Genomic DNA, 16,871 nt, shown 5'->3' with positions numbered 1-16,871 from the left:
CTTTACAATCACAGCAGTATCAGAAATACTCCTAGTTGTATCTAACCTATGTATTTGGTTTGTGGTGCTCAGAGCCTCAAAACATTACATTGGAAAATAATCAACTGTTCTTTCCAGAAACAATGTCTCTGTGCCTAGTGCTAATCCACAGATACTGTCAGGTTTGATTGCCAACTGTTCTCAATAATAGCTGCTGAAAGCAAATGCCACCTGACCAAAATGCCTTGATGCTCTTTTTAGATGGATCCAAAGTTTCCATCATCAGTCAGTCCCCCAATTAAAGTCAATAAGATCACACTCAATCCCCAGTGTCATGTGAGTAAATGGAAAGACTTGCTGTTGAAGTCAGGTGTTCTCATCCCATGGCAGTCACATTTTAAACACTGTATTTCATTAGAATTTGTGAGCAGATTTCACTCACAAAAATGTAACTAATTTAGTTGTGTCAGTAGGCTAGTTATATAGGGATTATGCGATATTACTACAGAACTCAAATTTGTAGGTCAGTTTTTTTTCCACATTAAATTTACATGGCTTGAAAGAACAACACTTTTTTTTTTGTCTCACTTGTATTTTTTTCATGCACTTTAACCCTAAACCTGTTTGCCCAGGTCATTTTGGTAAGTCACCCTTTTATATTTTCTCAAATTTTCAGGCAAAATTACACTGATTAGCTGAGGTTTAGGGTTAGAACATTTATTTTAAACCTCAAACGTTTTTCACAAAAATGTGCTAAATCAGAAGACTAAAGGTTATGATACAGGACAAATATTTTAGATATTTAATGAATTGTATCAAATTTCATGGATGAAAAAGTAAAATAACATTTTTTTGAGTGAACAAGTCATGAGATGAAGATAACATTACATATTCTACAGTACATGCTTTATTTCAAAATCTTCCAACATTAAATGAATAAAAAATATATAAAATATTATGAAATAATTTTTTTTTCAAGAGTGTTATTTTTATTATGGCAATTTTCCAGATTGCGCATTTCATGTAAAATTTTATTTCATAATGCCACTTTTTAATGAAACTGCAACCACATGTAGCCATGTTTGTTCCATGGATGTATAGCTAGAGTAACAACAATGCCAACGTTATTCAATAAGTCAACCAGCTAGGCTGCCATTGATAAAATAAAAATGAAGTCCTACACTCTATTATGAAAATAAGAAAGATTACGTTTTTAACAATTCAACTACTAATTAAACCCCCAACTATACTACTATAGCATTAGTCTCGCATTGCCAGACCCCCTCCGCAGTGCTGTGATGAAGGACTATACCACTAACTCCTGAAATTAGGAATGATACCTTTTATGCCTAAGAGCAAAAATGGGCTGGGCACCATAAAAGGCAGGAGAAATAAGCTAGGGTTGGTATTTTTTAAACCCTTCGTGAGTCAACGTTTTGACTTGCATGTGGCACGTTAATGTTATCAGTATCCATGCCATGTTATTTACGTGTAATTAGCAATCTTCCAGTTCCCACCCCGGCACCCCCCATATATATTACTACCATTATTTCAATCAATGGCAGTGAGTCTTTAAACGCTGTTTCGAGAGACACCTGGGAGTTCCGTAGCTAAAAATATATCGTCATTACCTGCTGAAGTGCTTTCATAAACGCCCATTTCTCCCGTCGTTAGCATCGGCGCCGTGGCTTAGTTGGTTAAAGCGCCTGTCTAGTAAACAGGAGATCCTGGGTTCGAATCCCAGCGGTGCCTTTTACTCTGCTTCTCGTCACTGCCCAGGTACTTCTTTCATTCGTTGTTCAACACTTACTAATATCTCTATAAACTACAGTAGGTTCAGGTACTTTCTGTTTTCTCTCTAGAAACACGTTCTGTGGCGTCTGGGGAAATTCCTAAATTTAATGTAAATGTACTACTCGCTTTGTCAGAGGGGTTTGTAGTACACCCATCTGGCCACACGGGGGTGACAGTGAAACGGCCGACTGAACCAACAATCCGGGGGACAGGGTGAAGAAAATGATGTAGCAAACGTATCTCGGATCTACTCTTCATTTCAACAAGCAAACGCAGTTCATGGTGAAAGTTATACCTCAGGACGATGACTACCGTTGTTACATTCAATCTGGGGGTGAGGAGGAAAGAAGACATATAAACAAAGAATAATGAAGACCACTTTGTCCTGTTAGATGCGGCAAGTTGAACACAGAGTGGGCCACCGAAGAGCGGAAATTAGATTGTTATGCCTTCAAAATAAGACCTGGAAAACCTGATGTTTAGTCTTAAAAAACACACATCACCGTTATACGCCATGCACCATGCATTGCTTTATAACTTAAAGCTTTAAAAACCTTAAGACCACATCCTATAACTGAGATATTTAACTTTTACAATTGTACAGCCATCAGTTGAGTGTGCAGTGTGATTAGCCTTTTGTCCATCTCTGTGTTTGATAACAAACATGAATATAATCAAAAATATAATTCTATCTAATTTCCTTTTATTTTTTCACCTTTCATTTTAATGCTTATATGTATTATTTTTTGCCTTTGTATTGATATATGATGAGATGCTATTAATATATATATATATATATATATATATATATATATATATATATATATATATTTTATTTATTTTTCACACTGATCAACAACAAAAAAAACAACTAAATTGATCTCTTACCATGTGCAAAGCAGGTACAGGGTGGCCAGTATTAAGCCTCGATCCCTCCCCCAACTGGGGCAAATATTTTTCATACATTCATTACCCCACCTTTATACCCAAAGAGGAGATATTATTCATGTGCAGTGATGCATAAAATGTAGGTTTACACTAATTGAAGATTCTTGTGTTTATTATTTTATGGTATGTTAGTCTTCTGTAGAACAAAACCTAGAGGGGTGGTGGTAAGTAACACTTGGGCTTAATATATTTGGTACCTCTAAAATCGCATGTGGCCCCAGCCTGGACCCTCCATTTGAAATGGTCTAGAGCCGCAACTGTCTATTGTAAAAGTTTGGTGTTTCTCGAATTCCTACAAATGAATGATTAAATGGCATGTGGCTTTTATTTTGAAGACGTTGAACAGGGAATCGTGTGGTTTGCCGTAACTACCTTGACGTATTTTGCTACCGTTGCAAAGGATACAATGCATTTCCACAGTGAGGACCTTTTGGTGTGTCTGAGCTGAAAACAGATGCGGGAGCGCACTCTGCTGAAGGACACAGATGTCGAGCAGCCCGTGGACATTGTGTCCGAGATAAGAGCACCAAGTCCCCGCTGGACCATGGGACTGACGGGGCTGCTGCTGGCGCTGCTCTGGCTCCGCTCGGCTCTGCTCTGTGCAGGTGAGGAACAACAATGCATCTGGGCTACACTGCTGTTATGTTTAGATGGAAATATGTATTACATATTTGATTGATCTGTGCTGTTAATCCAACTGGAAATATCTAGTTGCATCCAAGACATTCAAATTACCAAGCAAATTCAGTGAGTAGGCTAGATTTGGTTTGTTAGTGGTTATTATTATGGCCTGTTTATCATCATTGGAGGTCTCGTAGTTAATAAAGCTTCTAACGTCATTACATCACTATCACAGCAGAGCACTCCTTTAAAGCCGATGTTCACACCCGGATAGAAGAGGGGACGTTATTCGGAGTCCTGCATCACTTTGCTCAAGTGATGCAGGATGATAGATGAAGACCGTAGTGTGTGTTCACTGTTGTGATCGGATGGAGTGAGAAGATGAGGCTATCGTTTTCTGCAGAAACCTGCGGGGGTATCGATCTGCGGTGGGTAAATGATCAGGGTTAGTGTGGAAACATGGATGCTCTTTCACAAATGTGATGCTGCTATCAGCATTACATCACTGCTTGTCTGCAGCCAGCCACCCCCCCACATCCTCCTGTGTCTATCTCTTCTCTCTCTCTCTCTCTCTCTCTCTCTCTCTCTCTCTCTCTCTGTCTCTTATCATATGCTGAAATAAAGAAGGCTGCCACACCGAGAGACGGGGATCAAACTGGTTCACATGTTTAGAGGTGTGTGTGTGTGAGGGGGATTGTCACACACACACCACCCCATCAAACACACTATCCCAAACACTGTCAGTACTTTTACAGTAGTTTTGACACCTTTTAACACACACCGTACAAGTCTCTCTCTCTTTCTCTCTCTCTCTCTTTCTCTCTCTCTCTCTCTCTCTCAAATTAAAATTCAAAAATGCTTCATTGGCATGAATGTCAGGAAAACAACATTGCCAAAGTGTCAAGGACTATACAATTCCATAATAAGAAAATACATACAATTCATTGCGTAAACAATAATCAATAAATACATTAAAAGAATTAGAAAATCGTAGGAAAAAATACACATTAACATAAAATCATAGGTAAGTATCAAATGTCAAACGTAAGAAGAGAAAGAAAAGAAAAACCCATCAAGTGGAGGAGTAAAGGAGCAGGTAAGAGGGAGCTGTGAGGAGATGAGTTTGAGATGTGTTGTGTTGTTGTGTTGTTGTCTCTCAGGCTGTGACATGCACTCACATGTCTCGCTTCTTCTATGACGGTGACACTATTTTCTTCAAGTAGATGTTGTGTTTTAGTCTGGTCAGAGAGTATATTAAAATCGGTGAGTTTACACTTCATTTTAATTGATTTCTTTACACGTGCATTGTAGCATGAAGTGTTGCTCTGTCTCCACCTGTCTGTGTCGCTGACACAGCCTGTCTCTCTCTATCTCTCTTCCTCACACACACACACACACACACACCCACACACAGCATTCTAACCAGTTGTAGAGCTTAGATATTACATTTTGTTTTTGCAAACAACACAGATGAAAAGTTGAAGGGATTAATACTGCAACACATCCACCCTCCACCTGTTCCTCCCCCAGGTCCTCTGTACTGATATCAGTGCTGGAATGGAACCAGGTACATTTACTTAGCGTACTATACTTAAGTACCATTTTGAGGTTCTTGTAAGTAACTTGAGTTTTTTTCTAGTTGTTACTTTATACTTCTATTACAATTCATTAAAAGCTATTTATTTCTAGTTGCTTTTGAGTTTTAAGATTTTACCTAAAAAACACGAGGTATGATGCAGTGATGCATCAGCATTAACAATTTGTGGTACTTCTGTACTTCCACCATTGATTGATACAATATAAACAATGCAACTTATTGGATCAGGTTTCTGGTTGAAAATACCAAACAAATTAGCAGCACATCATAAGAGCAAAGACCAATCTTCAGTTAAGAAAAAAAGCTGGAGTTGCACCCAGTCTTCAAAACGTCTAGGCCTACTACTGCCTCGTAGCTGCATTCTGGTCATTACTATGGGTAGAGAAACTGCAATTTCCTTTTCTCTACAGTAACTGTTGCTGTGATCCGATTTGAAACAGTTGACAGATCAGCAGCAAGGTACGACAAAGTTAAAACGATATGAATTTAAGCTCAGGTTTGCTAGAAACAAAAAACAGAAGCTCTATAAACCCTATTTGGCCTCTGATGCTACATATAAACCTGAAGATAAAACTAAACACCAGTGAACGCCACATTTGAGAACACTCTGAAGATTTACCCCGTGCTGACATCTCCAGCCTGCCACTATCAGGTTATTTCGGCAACCTTTGACTTAGAAGACAGAGGAAACTGCAGCAGAAATCAATCATACAGAATGGTCAATACATATATTGATAATCATACAAATATATAGCTTGTATTTTTTAGCATTGCTGTTGTGAAAAACAGTCAAAACTGTGATCGAAAACTCGTTGCACGAACAGCAACATTATGCAGCTCTACTCTACAGATTAGGCTACGTGGTTCAGTTTTGTGTGTGTGTGTGTGTGTGTGTGCGTGTGTGCGTGTGTGTGCGTGTGTGTGTGTGTGTGTGTGTGTGTGTGTGCGTGTGTGCGTGTGTGCGTGTGTGTGTGTGTGTGTGTGTGTGTGCGTGTGTGCGTGTGTATCGCGTGCGTGCGTGCGTGCGTGCGTGCGTGCGTGCGTGTGTGCATGCGCTAAGGTAGCTTTGTCCGGGTAGTTGATATCCATCACTGAGCTTGTTTCACTCTGCTGATTTAACTGATTCATCAAGAAAAGCCTGAAACAGACGCACACCATCAGCAATACTGAGCAGATTCTCTGCTGTGTGATGATGTTGACTAATCATTTGTTAAGCAGTTCAGCCAATGTTCTGTCTCGGTGGTACTGGTCAATTAAGAGGCTTGTTTGACAGCTTCTTTTTGCGCATGTGCCATTCCGACTGTGGCATTGATCAGTAATGAGATGATTTAACATAGCAGCTTCATATTCTTGTTCTCAGCAAAAAAGAAAGGAATGAAATCCTCCCCACTGATGATGTATCATTTACGTCACAATTTAACTTATTCATCACTCTCCTGTGGCATCAGTTCCTGTTTTAAAACAACTGTGAGACAAACTCTTCAGAAAGTATTATTATTATAAACAGTAGCAGCCTTTGCCTGCACTCCATAGAGGTTTGTGTCTTATTCCAAGAGCTCCTCTCGGCCCCCTCACACTGCATGTTGTTCCCTGGAGCAATGGTGCGATGGCAGCCGGCGATGCTGTTGCCTTGGCTGCCAGTTTGACTGCTGCTGCTTCTCTTTTAGCCCCCATGTGATCAGCACAGAGCTCCCCTGAAAGGCAATAAGGTCATTTGTCTTGTCGAATGAATTGTTTTAAGATTTTTGCACCGATCCAAGTCAATAGATGAGAATCTAATTAAACAGTATACATTTTTGTAGAATGCAGCAGAAATGTGGTAACATCCTTTAATGCATCACTATTCCAGGTATGCTAAGGTCATGACAAATTCTGCGCAGGAGTTTGAATAAAGGAACTAATGTGAGTGAGTGATGTGTGTGTGTGTTTTTTGGGTATTCTGGCAGTAGCAGTATGGATCCTGCTGAGCATGCATAATTCTTAGTTGATCATGAATAAAGGAACAGACCCTATCTCTCCTGTGAAAAGTGGGGTAGTTTCCCTCTTAGGACATTAAGATGATAAGGATGTCTTATGGTTACATAAAATGCTCTGTAAGAGAAAGGTCACAGAATTGAGATATATATATATATATATATATATATATATATATATATATATATATATATATATATATATATATATATATATATATACAGTGTGGTGATTTTCTATAGCCTCTTATTGTTAACAAATCCCTTGAAAAGAACAAAAGCAGCGATGAATTGATCCTAGTAACAAGTATTTTCTGTGTAGCTACCGTAAAGCCTGATATATCTTACTATTCCTCTGTGCCATGGAGCTCTAGTGTTGTCCACAAACTTAGAAACACATCATGAGACACATTTGCACTGGGAGTATTACAGCTAGAAATACTCACTAGCAACAAAATCGGTATCAATCTGCAGCTGAAAAAAGTGCCCAACAAACACACTATTTAATCGTTGGATGTCATGATTGCCAAAAACTGAAGTGCCCAGCTGTTTAAAGGTCCCATGGCATGAGAATGTCACTTTATGAGGTTTATTAACATTAATATTAGTTCCCCCAGCCTGCCTATGGTCCCCCAGTGGCTAGAAATGGTGATAGGTGTAAACTGAGCCCTGGTTATCCTGCTCTGCCTTTGAGAAAATGAAAGCTCAGATGGACCAATCAGGAATCTTCTCCTTATGAGGTCATAAGGAGCAAGGTTACCTCCCCTTTCTCTGCTTTGCCCGCCCAGAGAATTTGGCCCACCCATGAGAGAGAGAGAGAGACATCATGGCTTTCAAACGAGCAAAGTGGCATTTGGTCAAGGCCACACCCCCCACTCTCCACCTTGTCAGCACCATGTCATGGGACCTTTAAGCAAATTATTAAAAAAAAATTCAAATATATATATTTGTGAGTACCAAATTTACATATTAATTAGGGAAAAGGCAACTAATATTAAGAGATGGACTCACACATTGTTTTTTTTTTGTCTTTTAATGGGATTATATTATTTTATATTATTCATGAAGACCTAACAGTATAAAATAATAATACTTTTAATCTTCCAGGTCAGTTTATTGTTGGTAACACATAAACATCCACAAAAGGATTGCAGACTGAGACCGACCTCACTAATGTGTGTGTGTTCCAATCTCCCTCTGTCTCCGTGTCCCCCAGCAGGCTGCAGTGAGCGAGTGGAAGTCCATACTGAGCGGAGGGGTGTGATCTACAGCCCCTCGTGGCCTTTAAACTACCCCCCTGGTGTCAACTGCAGCTGGCATATCCAGGGCGCTCAGGGAGAGGTCCTTACCATCAGGTACAATCACTCACACATTCAGCATACACACACGACATTCGTTGTGGAGTAAGCACCTGAAACCATCAATCCTCTGCTCTAGTTTCCGTAACTTTGACGTAGCGGAGTCAGGGAATTGTTTGGGAGACTGGCTCCTGCTGACACCAACGAGGAATGGGGGGGAATCCAGGCTGTGTGGCTCCATGGTGCCGCCACCCTTCATCTCCACCAGGGGGCGTGTTTGGCTCTATTTCCACTCTCAGGCCAACAGCTTGGGGCAAGCCCAGGGCTTTCGCCTGTCCTACATCAGAGGTAAGCTGGACGAGGGAGGATATTAAGGTTAGCTTTTGTTCAGTCCTTAACCTGAGTGAATATAAATTTGTAATTTTAGAATATGTAAAATGTACACAATTTGAAATATAAATAATGAAATTGTCAGTAAAGATGAAACTATCCAGTATTTTGTACATTATTTTTGATACATTTGATTAGCACATATTTGTAATTTGTAACAAGAAACTTGCTGTATTTTGTGCCCACTAGAGTAAAAACACACAGTACTTGGGGTACTCAGCTGTATCATTATACACAAATTGTTCCTAATTTCTTTAATAAAAAAAAAAAATGCTGTTTTCACAAAACTCTAAAGTGGCTTTCAGCATGGCCCAGCAAATTACGACTGAGGCCTGGGACGCCGGATCAGGATTTATATGAACTCAGACAAAGAGTACTCAAATTAACAAGGGGGAACTAGCTGCCAGGCAGTGATTGGCCTTTATAGTAGTCATAATGAAGTGCCTCTGTTTATGATGGAGATGGCTATTGCTTGTGTGTGTGGATTCAAAAAGCATTCTGTTGTTTCACTCAGCTAAATGCTAACATGTCAGTTTGTGTTACGTTCTGTGTGAATCTTCCTGAGTGTTAGTAGCTGGCGTTGCACTCTGTCACTTCCTCTTCCCTGTAGGTCACCTGGGTCAGAGCAGCTGTCAGTCAGATGAGTTCCTGTGTGGGAATGGGAAGTGTCTTCCTCGCTCCTGGAAGTGCAACGGTCAGGATGAATGTGGCGATGCCACAGACGAACGCAGCTGCTCCCCCCCTCCCACTGAGGCCCGGCCTGGCCCCTGCCCCTTCGGCTCCCTCCCGTGCACTGAGGCCCAGTCCACCCGCTGTCTGCCTGCAGCCCTGCGCTGCAACGGAGCCCGGGACTGTCCCGATGGCACCGATGAGCTGGCTTGCCCCGACACAACCTGTGGCAAACATCTGGGGAACTTCTACGGCTCCTTTGCTTCCCCAGATTTTTTCCGGGCTAACAGGACTGCTGTGGCGGAGCTGAGGTGTTCGTGGTCGCTGGACACTCAGGACCCCAAGCCCATCGTGCTGCAGCTGGACCTACAGCTGGCGCCCGGAGACTCGCTGCATGTCTACGATGGCCTGCTCCAGCATGCAGAGCACCTCTTACAGGTGTTGTCGTATCATAACAACAGGCGCCCGGCTCTGCTGGAGTCCAGTCGGGGACAGATGAGTGTTTTGTACATGGCCCAGCCTCACAGCCCTGGACATGGCTTCAACGCCACATACCAGGTACTGCAAACTGGGAATACTGCATCCTGTTTTCATAAAACTTCTTCCACTTTCTCCAGATTTATACACTTCATTCATCTCCATAACTTACATTTAAAGGTCCCATGGCATGTTGCTCTTTGGATGCTTTTATATAGGCCTTAGTGGTCCCCTAATACTGTATCTGAAGTCTCTTTTATATAGACCTTAGTGGTCCCCTAATACTGTATCTGAAGTCTCTTTTATATAGACCTTAGTGGTCCCCTAATACTGTATCTGAAGTCTCTTTTATATAGGCCTTAGTGGTCCCCTAATACTGTATCTGAAGTCTCTTTTATATAGACCTTAGTGGTCCCCTAATACTGTATCTGAAGTCTCTTTTATATAGACCTTAGTGGTCCCCTAATACTGTATCTGAAGTCTCTTTTATATAGTCCTTAGTGGTCCCCTAATACTGTATCTGAAGTCTCTTTTATATAGGCCTTAGTGGTCCCCTAATACTGTATCTGAAGTCTCTTTTATATAGGCCTTAGTGGTCCCCTAATACTGTATCTGAAGTCTCTTTTATATAGACCTTAGTGGTCCCCTAATACTGTATCTGAAGTCTCTTTTATATAGGCCTTAGTGGTCCCCTAATACTGTATCTGAAGTCTCTTTTATATAGGCCTTAATGGTCCCCTAATACTGTATCTGAAGTCTCTTTTATATAGGCCTTAGTGGTCCCCTAATACTGTATCTGAAGTCTCTTTTATATAGACCTTAGTGGTCCCCTAATACTGTATCTGAAGTCTCTTTCCCGAAATTCAGCCTTAGTGCAGAATTCCAGCCACTAGAGCCAGTCCCACAATGAGCTTTCCTTAGGATGTGCCATTTCTTCTTTAGCTTTAAATGTTATTTAGGATGAGAGAGGGGGGGGGGCAAGGTGGAGGGTGGGGGTGTGGCCTTGACCAACTGCCACTTTTCTCATTTGAAAGCCATGATGTCTCTCTCTCATGGGTGGGCCAAATTCTCTGGGCGGGCAAAGCAGAGAAAGGGGAGGTAACCTTTCTCCTTATGACCTCATAAGGAGAAGATTCCTGATCGGCCCATCTGAGCTTTCATTTTCATTATCGACGTCTTCTTTTGAGTTCCTTTCACCATTTCTGTCTGCGTTTAAGATTCAACACTTTTGTGGTTAGTAGTATAGTTGGAATATAGAGCAGCCGTTCTGTTGTTGCAGGGATCAATGTTTATCAAGTAGAGATCAAGTCGTCCCCTCAGTGTCTAGACAGTGATGTATTTCTCCTCCGCCCTCCCAGGTCAAAGGGTACTGTTTTCCCGGCGAGCGTCCCTGCGGCAGCGATCAGGGCTGCTACTCTGAACGCCAGCGCTGCGACGGCTACTGGCACTGCCCATCGGGCCGCGACGAGGAGGCCTGCCCGACGTGCCCGGGCGGGGAGTTCCCCTGCGAGGGCGGTCCTGGAGTGTGCTACCCGGCCTCTGAGCGCTGCAACAACCAGAAGAGGTGCCCGGATGGGTCGGACGAGAAGAACTGCTACGACTGCCAACCTGGAAACTTCCACTGTGGGACTAACCTGTGCATCTTTGAGACGTGGCGTTGTGACGGCCAGGAGGACTGCTTAGACGGGAGCGATGAGAGGGACTGCCTGGCAGCGGTGCCCAGGAAAGTGATCACGGCCGCCCTGATCGGCAGTCTGGTCTGTAGTCTCCTGCTAGTCATTGCCCTCGGCTGTGCCCTCAAACTCCACTCCCTCAGGAACAGAGAGTACAGGTGGGGACACTACGCCTCAGTCTATTTCTATATCCAGCATGTATTACTGCCCCCCCCTTCTTACATCACTTTTGCATGTTATCTACCTGTTTGTCTGCATCCCTTTTGATTTATTCAGTGCTTTGTTTCAGAATAAATCAAATCACCACAGCAACAAGTTTTTTCTCCTAGGTCAGTCCACAGAGTTTGTTAGTGCATCTTAGTGCTGTTGGTGGTGCAGATGCCACCCACTCGGCTGAGTGTTTTTCTAACAAGGTTTCTTAAGATGTTTTCCTAATCAGTCTCTTCAATTCTTTCTCCTTTCTTCTGTCCTGCTGTCTCTTCCTTCTTCTCTTTCTCTCTCCCTTGAAGAGCTTTTGAGACTCAGATGACTCGCATGGAGGCCGAGTTTGTTCAAAGAGAAGCTCCCCCTTCGTATGGTCAGTTAATCGCCCAGGGTCTCATCCCCCCGGTGGAGGATTTCCCAGTCTACAACCCCACCCAGGTAGTGCATTTACCCACAGTAGTACATTGTGGGCCTCTGAAACTCAGGATTTGAGCATACTGATGTGACCAACTCACGTTTGCACGTTTTGGTAGCCAGCAGCGGTAGTGCAGTCCTGCCACAGACAACAGCAGTCACTATCTCTTTTTGAATTCAATTTCTGTTTCAGCAAACACTGACATTCCTGTCTTTTAATGACCAAAGGTACATGTACATTGAAGCAAAAGCTATTGTAAAATGTGTTTCCATTATTACTATCTCGTGCCTCATTTTGTTATTTACTCAAAGTAATAACATTTTGGGAAATGAGCTTCTTTCTTGTTGGGAGTCAGATATCAGTGCCATTCTGATATCTTCACGGTAAATATCAAGCCCGTAGCCATTTAACTTAAAATACTGGCTGATACGGTAACAAGATCTGCCTGCGAGCACATCTAAAGATCACAAATGAACACATTATATCTTGTTTGCTTTGCTTGCTATCTACTTGATAGTTCTATAGAAACAGAATTATCGTTTCTCTGTGTCTTCCTCTCTGTCTGCCCGTCCCCTCCTCCAGGCCTCCGTGTTGCAGAACCTGCGGTTGGCGATGCGCAGACAGATCAGACGCCACTCGACACGGCGCTCCACCACCTCCTCCTCTCGTCGGCGTCTCGGGCAGCTGTGGACCCGGCTGTTTCACAGTGCGGGGCGAACCAGAGGCCACGCCCCGCTGCTCGACTCCCCTGGACCCACACAGATCACATTGGGGCTCCACAGCTACCGAACTGTGGGTGTGCAGGGGACCCTGACAAGGGCCAGGTCTGGAGCTGGGCTGCGGGATGACGCTGATGTAATGGGTATGCCTGGTTCCTGCTGCTCAGCCACCATGGACCTGCAGTCATGCACGCCAGAGAGCCCTGCATCCCCTCTCTCATCGCAGTCAGTGGACAGTCCAGAGGAGGAGGAACTCTCACCTGTCAGCAGGGGAAGCAGTAGGGCTCCACAGTCTGAGCCCCCCACCCCTGTTCAGAGTGACCCTTCAGCCCAGGAAGCCTCTGTGCCCCCTTGCCACACCCGGGCATCTAGGAAACTAGTCCTGGAGCTCGCTGTTAACCTAAAGGGTGTTTCCTTGAGACGTTACTCCCCCTTGGGGCCCTTGTCCCCCATCTCACCCCCTGTGCTTCCCAGCAGCTCCCAGACAGCCCCAACCCACCCTCACTCCCAGGGGCTGGAGGGGACTTCACCTCTCGAGCCCTTGTCTTCTTCTGTGAAAGCAGAGGACAGAAACAGCCACTTTACCGTGGAAGTGCCAAGCAGAGAAATAAGAAGCAGGGATGAGAGGAGGAGGGAGGGAAAGAGCAGGCTCTGCAGGTTCAGCAGGACCTTCAGTGATGAGGGGGGAGATTCAGGGAGGGAGACAACGCCATGCTGAAGAGTTTAGGAAGATACTCTCCTTCCCCTCACTCTGTTGAGACCTGGTGTCAGCAATATCTGCTCTGTCCGTTAAAGTGTCCTTTAAATATGTCCCGACCACATCCAGAGGTGAGACCCGTACCTTAGCCCACCACAAGGAGGAAGTACATACAGTATATCATTAGTTCCATTCAACACTTTGAGTGCATACACATCTGCATATGCACAAAATGATGCATATGCAATTAAAACCAGCGTTGGCAGTGCTTATGGTCTGTATAATACAGTAAAACTCTTTGTCAAACAGGAGCTAAATGTTGACCCCCACAGTTAAATGCAAACAGACACCCTGTTTAACGTGTTTGGACATAAACTCATCATGAGCCTGTTCCAGAAAATCTAACCCTTTGGCCACCAGTACCAATACAATATTGGCAACATGATCTTACAACGCCAAAGCAGCCTTTGTGTCGTTACCCAGAGCCATTATGCACCGCTATACTGTGAACCATAAAAGCCTGTTAAGTGATCACATATTAATTTACCTGATTAATGATACTCTAGTCTGGGGGAGGGGGGGGAGACAGGTCTAGTTAAAAACCAGACAGGTCCAGTTGTGGGTTGGTCAGTGATGTCTTTTTAGTAGTTTTTGGACAATAATGGAGCTCTATGGCGCAGAGGAATAAGTTACAATATGTCAGGCATCGGGGTAATACATTGACGATTAATACATTGTTGGTTTTGGTGTTTTCATGGGACTTGTTGACAATAAGAAAAGTATAAAATAACACCAGACCTACCTTTTTACACACCTTTGAACCACAAACGTTTGACATTTTGGGGAATACACTCATTTGCTTTCTGGTGGAGGGTTAGATTGGAAGATTGATACCAATCTCATATCTGTCTGTAAAATATAAGGCTACACTCGGCAGCCAGTTAGTTTAGCCAAGCTTAGCACAAAGACTGGAAACAGGCTCTGTCTGAAGGTAGCGAGTACGCTTCAAAGGTGCTGGTGGGCAGGTCTGCTGGCTGTAGTCTTATTTATAAGGATGTGGAATATGGGAGTGGTATTAATGTTCTCCTCTAACTCTTAGCCAAATTTTCTCCCAAAAAGTCAAGCCATTCCTTTAACAGTGCAGTGTCACTGAATCATTCAGCGGTTCAATCATGCCAAGCCTTTGTCAGTATTTATTCAAAATATACGTTACCTATGCTTTTCTTCTTCAATGGCCCCTTTTAAACATGAAGTTTTTCATTATGCTAAAGAAGTTGTATCAAGTGGATTTTTCAATTCACCATTTTTAACTTGATATATCATCAGTTTTAAAAAGCCAAACTTGGATGGAGACTGAAGTAGTGTGTCCAAGTATAAAGCCTGTAACTCTGCTCAGCCCTTAGTCCTCCTCAAATCAAACCCAAACTGTCCTCTTAAGGAAGCCTTTCCTGACTTGAATGAACGTGACTGTGTCTGCTCTGATTTCTATTCAGTGCAGTGAAGACTTTTTGTAAATGTCGAGGGATTGTCGGGAAGAGAGGCTTCACTTCAGAATATTGATTGTTTGTGGAGTACTGTTCATCCCAGCGGTACCTGTGCTGTACTGCTGACTGCACACTGGTCACTGCAGACCCCTGGACTGCTGGTTTATTCCACTCGAAATTCATATCTATGCTGTGGGATTTTCTATGACAGGTTGTTGAAACAAAGGCCTCTATTTTTCTGCAGTCTTCAGTGGGGACCTGAACAAGTCCTACTTTATATTTATCTCTCTTTATTGAACTTGAGTGAAACTGAGCACCTGTGTCTATGATGTTTTTTGTAAAGCTCCCTAATTGCTGGTGGACCTCTAAAGAATGTATCATTTTCATTGTTTAACCTCTTTTACTGCAGGATATGATACTGGACAGAAAAGAGATATCCTGTGTAAGTAGGGAGAGTATGAGGAACGCTGGTTGATTTTTAGCTGCAGTGTCAGGTTTCTGTTGTTCTTCCTTTAAGTGAGCTGAATGCGTCATGCTGCTATCCTCATGTGCTTCCTTCTTATAGAAGTTTTGTCATAAACAGCTGCTACATGTTATGTGCCATTAGAGATGTGTCCACAAGTAATTCCTGCCTAATGATTTGATGCATTTCCATTTCAAATCAGTTTACTCATTCCCAGCTTTACACATTTTGTGCTCTTTTTTTCCTACCTTATTTAAGTTGAAAGCCTGCCCGTCTGCATTTGACTTTAGTTAATTAGTTTAAAAAAACAATCCCATATCTGCAGAATGTATGTCCTTACTTGCTTTATGGTGTACAGAAGTGTGTTAAAATGCCTTAATGTTTTTTCCTTGCTGTTGTAAATATCACGGACAGTTTCACGGCCCACAGTTGTGGTATCCACGTTGGAAGAGATTAGATATATCTGTGTCTGGATGCATCTTTAATTATATGACATGGGATTGGTGCAACCAACTGTTCTGGAGTTATAGTGCACTACTGCATCAGGAATCTCTGGGATTATTATAGCAGGGGAGTTAGGAAAAATAAAAATGAGATTTTCAATAACCTTATTCCAGTGTATTTACCTGTTTATTTAAATGATAATCTGTTAAAGTCTCGATGAAATCCATTGCTTTGATAGTTTTCAGACTGCAGCCAACCAATTCTAGAGAATGATGTGGTAACATATTACATTTGAAATGTAAAGAGAGATTGTCACATTGACTGCTAAGGTGATGTTTAATTATCTGTCAGCCAAGATCAGGAGTTTCTGTTCTGTATCCTGGGTTATACTGGTTTGTTTAAATTGTGATTAACTGCTGGGCAGAAGCCACTTCAAGATCTTTTAAACTGAGTGATAAGTGGGATTTTTAATGGGATAACACATAGGTAAATACACTGGATCCAGGCCACTGGAAAGTAAAGTGCTACTGAAGAGGTAGTCTGATAATGGCATACCCTGTCCTTGCTGTTTGATGTTGAAGCTTCTTCCACGTCAAAGGCTGAAGAGCATTTCTCTTATTTAAAAAACTATATTTGTATATTTTGTGCTGAAAGAGAAATGCCACCATGCCATTATGGGGTTTGCTGATCAAAACCCTGTACAGCCTTCTGCTGATTAGTCATTGTTTTGCTGTGCCTGCAATTATTAAACTTCAAGCTCTTTATCATTTACTGAATGATTTCAGTGTATGAAAAATCATTTAATAGATATCGTTTTTTTGTTTTTTTACTGTCAGTAATACTGCCTGTTTATGGCTCGCCATTAATTCACAAAATGTATTCACAATATTTAGTCAGTAATTTGACAGAATATTCATTAGTCACCTTTTTAATGATTCTACAGCCATACCAGCAACTCTGTGAAGCTGTGCTCACAGGCATATACAGCAGTGCTTTTTAGCTAACTGCTAATGTCAGCATGCTAAC

At 42.4% G+C, this 16,871-nt stretch overlaps 1 protein-coding gene and 1 non-coding gene across 3 annotated transcripts; both read left to right on the top strand.

Moving 5' to 3' along the window:
- Positions 1–1,657: 1,657 nt before the first annotated feature.
- Positions 1,658–1,731, top strand: trnat-agu. The gene has a single exon. It is a non-coding gene; the product is annotated as a tRNA-Thr (tRNA).
- Positions 1,732–3,105: 1,374 nt separating this feature from the next.
- lrp3 (low density lipoprotein receptor-related protein 3) lies at positions 3,106–16,621 on the top strand. 2 transcript variants are annotated; one of them, XM_039796022.1, is made up of 7 exons: positions 3,106–3,326; positions 8,132–8,267; positions 8,350–8,558; positions 9,211–9,827; positions 11,105–11,577; positions 11,929–12,061; positions 12,621–16,621. In XM_039796022.1, exons 1-7 carry the CDS (start codon positions 3,176–3,178, stop codon positions 13,473–13,475), a joined length of 2,574 nt encoding a protein of 857 aa, XP_039651956.1. In that variant the 5' UTR covers positions 3,106–3,175; the 3' UTR covers positions 13,476–16,621. The 2 variants fall into 2 exon arrangements, with proteins under 2 accessions (XP_039651956.1, XP_039651955.1); XM_039796021.1 differs by having other exon boundaries at positions 3,176–3,326; positions 8,129–8,267.
- Positions 16,622–16,871: the final 250 nt, after the last annotated feature.

This window comes from Perca fluviatilis, chromosome 3, assembly GCF_010015445.1.
Source record: "Perca fluviatilis chromosome 3, GENO_Pfluv_1.0, whole genome shotgun sequence".
Lineage (NCBI taxonomy): Eukaryota > Metazoa > Chordata > Actinopteri > Perciformes > Percidae > Perca > Perca fluviatilis.
This window is presented reverse-complemented; position numbering and strand designations above follow the sequence as displayed.